This window comes from Dipodomys merriami, unplaced genomic scaffold (assembly GCF_024711535.1).
Source record: "Dipodomys merriami isolate MVZ:Mamm:240054 unplaced genomic scaffold, mDipMer1.0.p SCAF_11, whole genome shotgun sequence".
Classification (NCBI taxonomy): domain Eukaryota; kingdom Metazoa; phylum Chordata; class Mammalia; order Rodentia; family Heteromyidae; genus Dipodomys; species Dipodomys merriami.
The window spans coordinates 49,421,613-49,424,166 of record NW_027202382.1 but is presented as its reverse complement, the minus strand read 5'-3'; the positions used below and the strand labels follow the sequence as shown (position 1 = coordinate 49,424,166).

The 2,554-nt window shown below is 71.1% G+C and overlaps 1 protein-coding gene across 1 annotated transcript; it reads right to left on the bottom strand.

Annotated features, from left to right (window-relative positions):
• Positions 1 to 292: 292 nt before the first annotated feature.
• Paxx (PAXX non-homologous end joining factor) lies at positions 293 to 1,962 on the bottom strand. The gene is made up of 7 exons (XM_070006888.1): positions 1,753 to 1,962; positions 1,409 to 1,469; positions 1,172 to 1,221; positions 910 to 1,100; positions 742 to 810; positions 570 to 654; positions 293 to 483 (listed from the first exon to the last, which is right to left on the bottom strand). The coding sequence occupies exons 1-7, from the start codon at positions 1,863 to 1,865 to the stop codon at positions 444 to 446; spliced, it is 609 nt and encodes a 202-aa protein (XP_069862989.1). The 5' UTR covers positions 1,866 to 1,962; the 3' UTR covers positions 293 to 443.
• Positions 1,963 to 2,554: the final 592 nt, after the last annotated feature.

Below are 2,554 nucleotides of genomic sequence, written 5' to 3'. Positions count from 1 at the left end.
CTGCCTGGCCTGAACAGGGCCTGGAGGGGAAGTGCAGACTTCCAAGCCCTTGGGGAGCCCTGGCCCCACCTGGCCATGCAGGGGCAGTTGGACAGGGTTAAGAGGTCCAGCCTGGAAGAGCCTCCTCCAGGGGGCTGAGGACCTGCTGCACCTGTTGACAGACTGGCTCCATGCCCAGAGCTGGTCAAAGGGGGCCTCTGGGCCCTTCTCCTAGGCCAACTCTCCCAAATCAGAGTCTAGCTAGCGTCTCCATCCCAGGTCAACTCCCCCAAATCAGAGTCTAGCTAGCGTCTCCCTCCCAGGTAGCTGTTTATTTGACAGGAATGAGACCGGTGGGGCAGCTGCAGTCCTGCCCAGAAGCAGGACTGGCCAGTGGAAGTAGTCTCTGGTGCTGATGGCTTCCCCCGCCCCCCTCACAGCAGACTCCTAGCAAGGCCACACCTTCAGAGTTCGTCAAAGTTGACTCCACCAGCTGGTTTCTTCCTGGGAGGGTAGAGGGAGCAGTGTGGGGGGGGCGTGTGTGGAGGAGAGGACCGGGGCCCAGGCTGGCAGGGACAGGTGGGAAATACCTCTTGAAGCCAGGGTTGATGAGGGACTCCCCTGGACACCGTCTCCTGACCCCAGGTCCAGAGCCACCTCTCTGTGGATCAGAATCTGGGAGAAAACAGGTGGGGTCTTGACGCTCTCCCTGGAGCCTGAGCTGCTGGGAGACAGCTGCAGAGGAAGGATGGCGGACTGTACCTGGGGGGAAGAACTGAGGTCCTGCGGCTCGAGGGCTCTTCCTCGGGTTGGCAGCTGTCTCTTCTACAGCTAGGGAGAAAGCCGGTGGGCACCTGCTCAGCGCCAGGAGGAAGCAGGGCACAAACAGGGACCCTAGTAAGGTACAGGTGAGGAAGAAGCCCACTCTACCTGCGAGCTGCCTTTCCAGACTGCACACGCGTTCTGCCAGGCCCAGAGTCAGCATCTGCAACCTGGTGGCTGCCTCAGGCCCCGGAACCTTGGCAAGGTCAAAGGCCAGTGTGGAGGGCCCCCCCGAAATGGTCAGGGACGCCCTGCCATCCCGCAGGCTTACGGTCACCCCGTGCTGCCGGCAGGCTGCCCTGGAGGAGAGGCGGCCAGTCGGTGCCTGGCCCCCTCTCCACACCCACCCCTCCTCCAGCTCGGGGCTCACCTGAACCGGGAGGTGATGTCCTCGGTCCCACTCAGGCCAAAGCGGGCTTTCTGAAGGGCAGAGACTCGTCACCGGACGCCTGGGACGCCCAGACCTGCCCGACCCCGCAGCCCTCAGGGTTCCAGCCCAGCCTTAGGATCACAACTTCCAGTGAGGGCAAGGGGGTGCTGGCCCGTCCGAGAGCCTTGGGTCCCCTCCTGACGGTGGCCCCGCGGGGTGTGGGGCGCCATTACACACAAGGGTGGCCAGGCTGTCCGGAGAGAAGCAGGTGCTCCAGAGCTCAGCGGCGTCCGTCACGCTGCGGGGGGGGGGGGGGGGGGAGGGGGGCGGTCAGCGCGCTGCGGGGGGGGGGGGTCAGCGCGCTGCGGGGGGGGTCAGAGCGCTGCGGGGGGTCAGCGCGCTGCGGGGGGGGGGTCAGAGCGCTGCGGGGCGGTCAGCGCACTGCGGGGGGGTCAGCGCGCTGCGGGGGGGTCAGAGCGCTGCGGGGGGGTCAGCGCGCTGCGGGGGGGTCAGCGCGCTGAGGGGGGGGGGGTCAGCGCGCGCGGCCCCTTCCCACACCCCCCTCCGCGGGCCCCACTCACTAGAGGTTGAAGTCCCCGCCGCCCCCGTCCCCGCCGGCCCCCGGCTCGCAGAAGCACACGAAGCGGGGCGGCCCGGAGCCGGGCGGCCAGGTGCAGAGCAGCGGCGGCACCATGGTCCCGCGGCGCGGGCCGGGCCGGGCCGGGACAGCTCGACCCCGCGCGGACGCGGCGCGCCTGCGCGGAGGAACAGACGCTGGCGCGGTGCTCAGGACGGGACTTCCTGGGCGGGACTTCCTGGGCGGGGCGGGCCCGGAAGGGGCGGGGCGGGGCGCGGCCGGTGGGCGCGGGCGGCCGGCGCTGTGGGTCTCCGGCTCGCCGCGCTCGGGCCGGGGCCTGCGGAGGTGCGCGCTCCGTGTCGGCGCCTCCGGTGCCCGGACCCCTCCGCGGCGGGGCTGGCGCCGCCCGCGCACGGTCCCGCGCCGCGCCCTCGGCGCCTCGGCCCCGCCGCCAGGCTCCCTCGGGCCGATCCCGGCAAGCCTAAGGCAGACGCCGCGTGAGGGGCGGTCGGGGGCGGCGCGCGGGTCACGCACGCCGGGAGGAGAGACCTGCGGGCACCGGGGGGGCCCAGCCCGGCGGGCCTGGGAGCAGCTGCTGCGCCGGGACCAGAGAGCGGAAGCCCGCCAGCCAGGGGACCCCAGGAACGAGGGGACCCCACCAGCCAGGGGACCCCACCAGCCAGGGGGACCCCACCAGCCAGGGGACCCCAGGAACGAGGGGACCCCACCAGCCAGGGGACCCCAGGAACCAGGGGACCCCACCAGCCAGGGGTCCCCACCAGCCAGGAGACCCCACCAGCCAGGGG

Coding starts and splice junctions, on each gene's coding strand:
- Paxx (XM_070006888.1), bottom strand. CDS start 1,865: ATGGTGCCGCCGCTGCTCTGCACCTGGCCGCCCGGCTCCGGGCCGCCC. Junction 1,101..1,171: donor GACATCACCTCCCGGTTCAG/GTGAGCCCCGAG, acceptor CCTCTCCTCCAG/GGCAGCCTGCCGGCAGCACG. Junction 811..909: donor TCTGGAAAGGCAGCTCGCAG/GTAGAGTGGGCT, acceptor CTTTCTCCCTAG/CTGTAGAAGAGACAGCTGCC.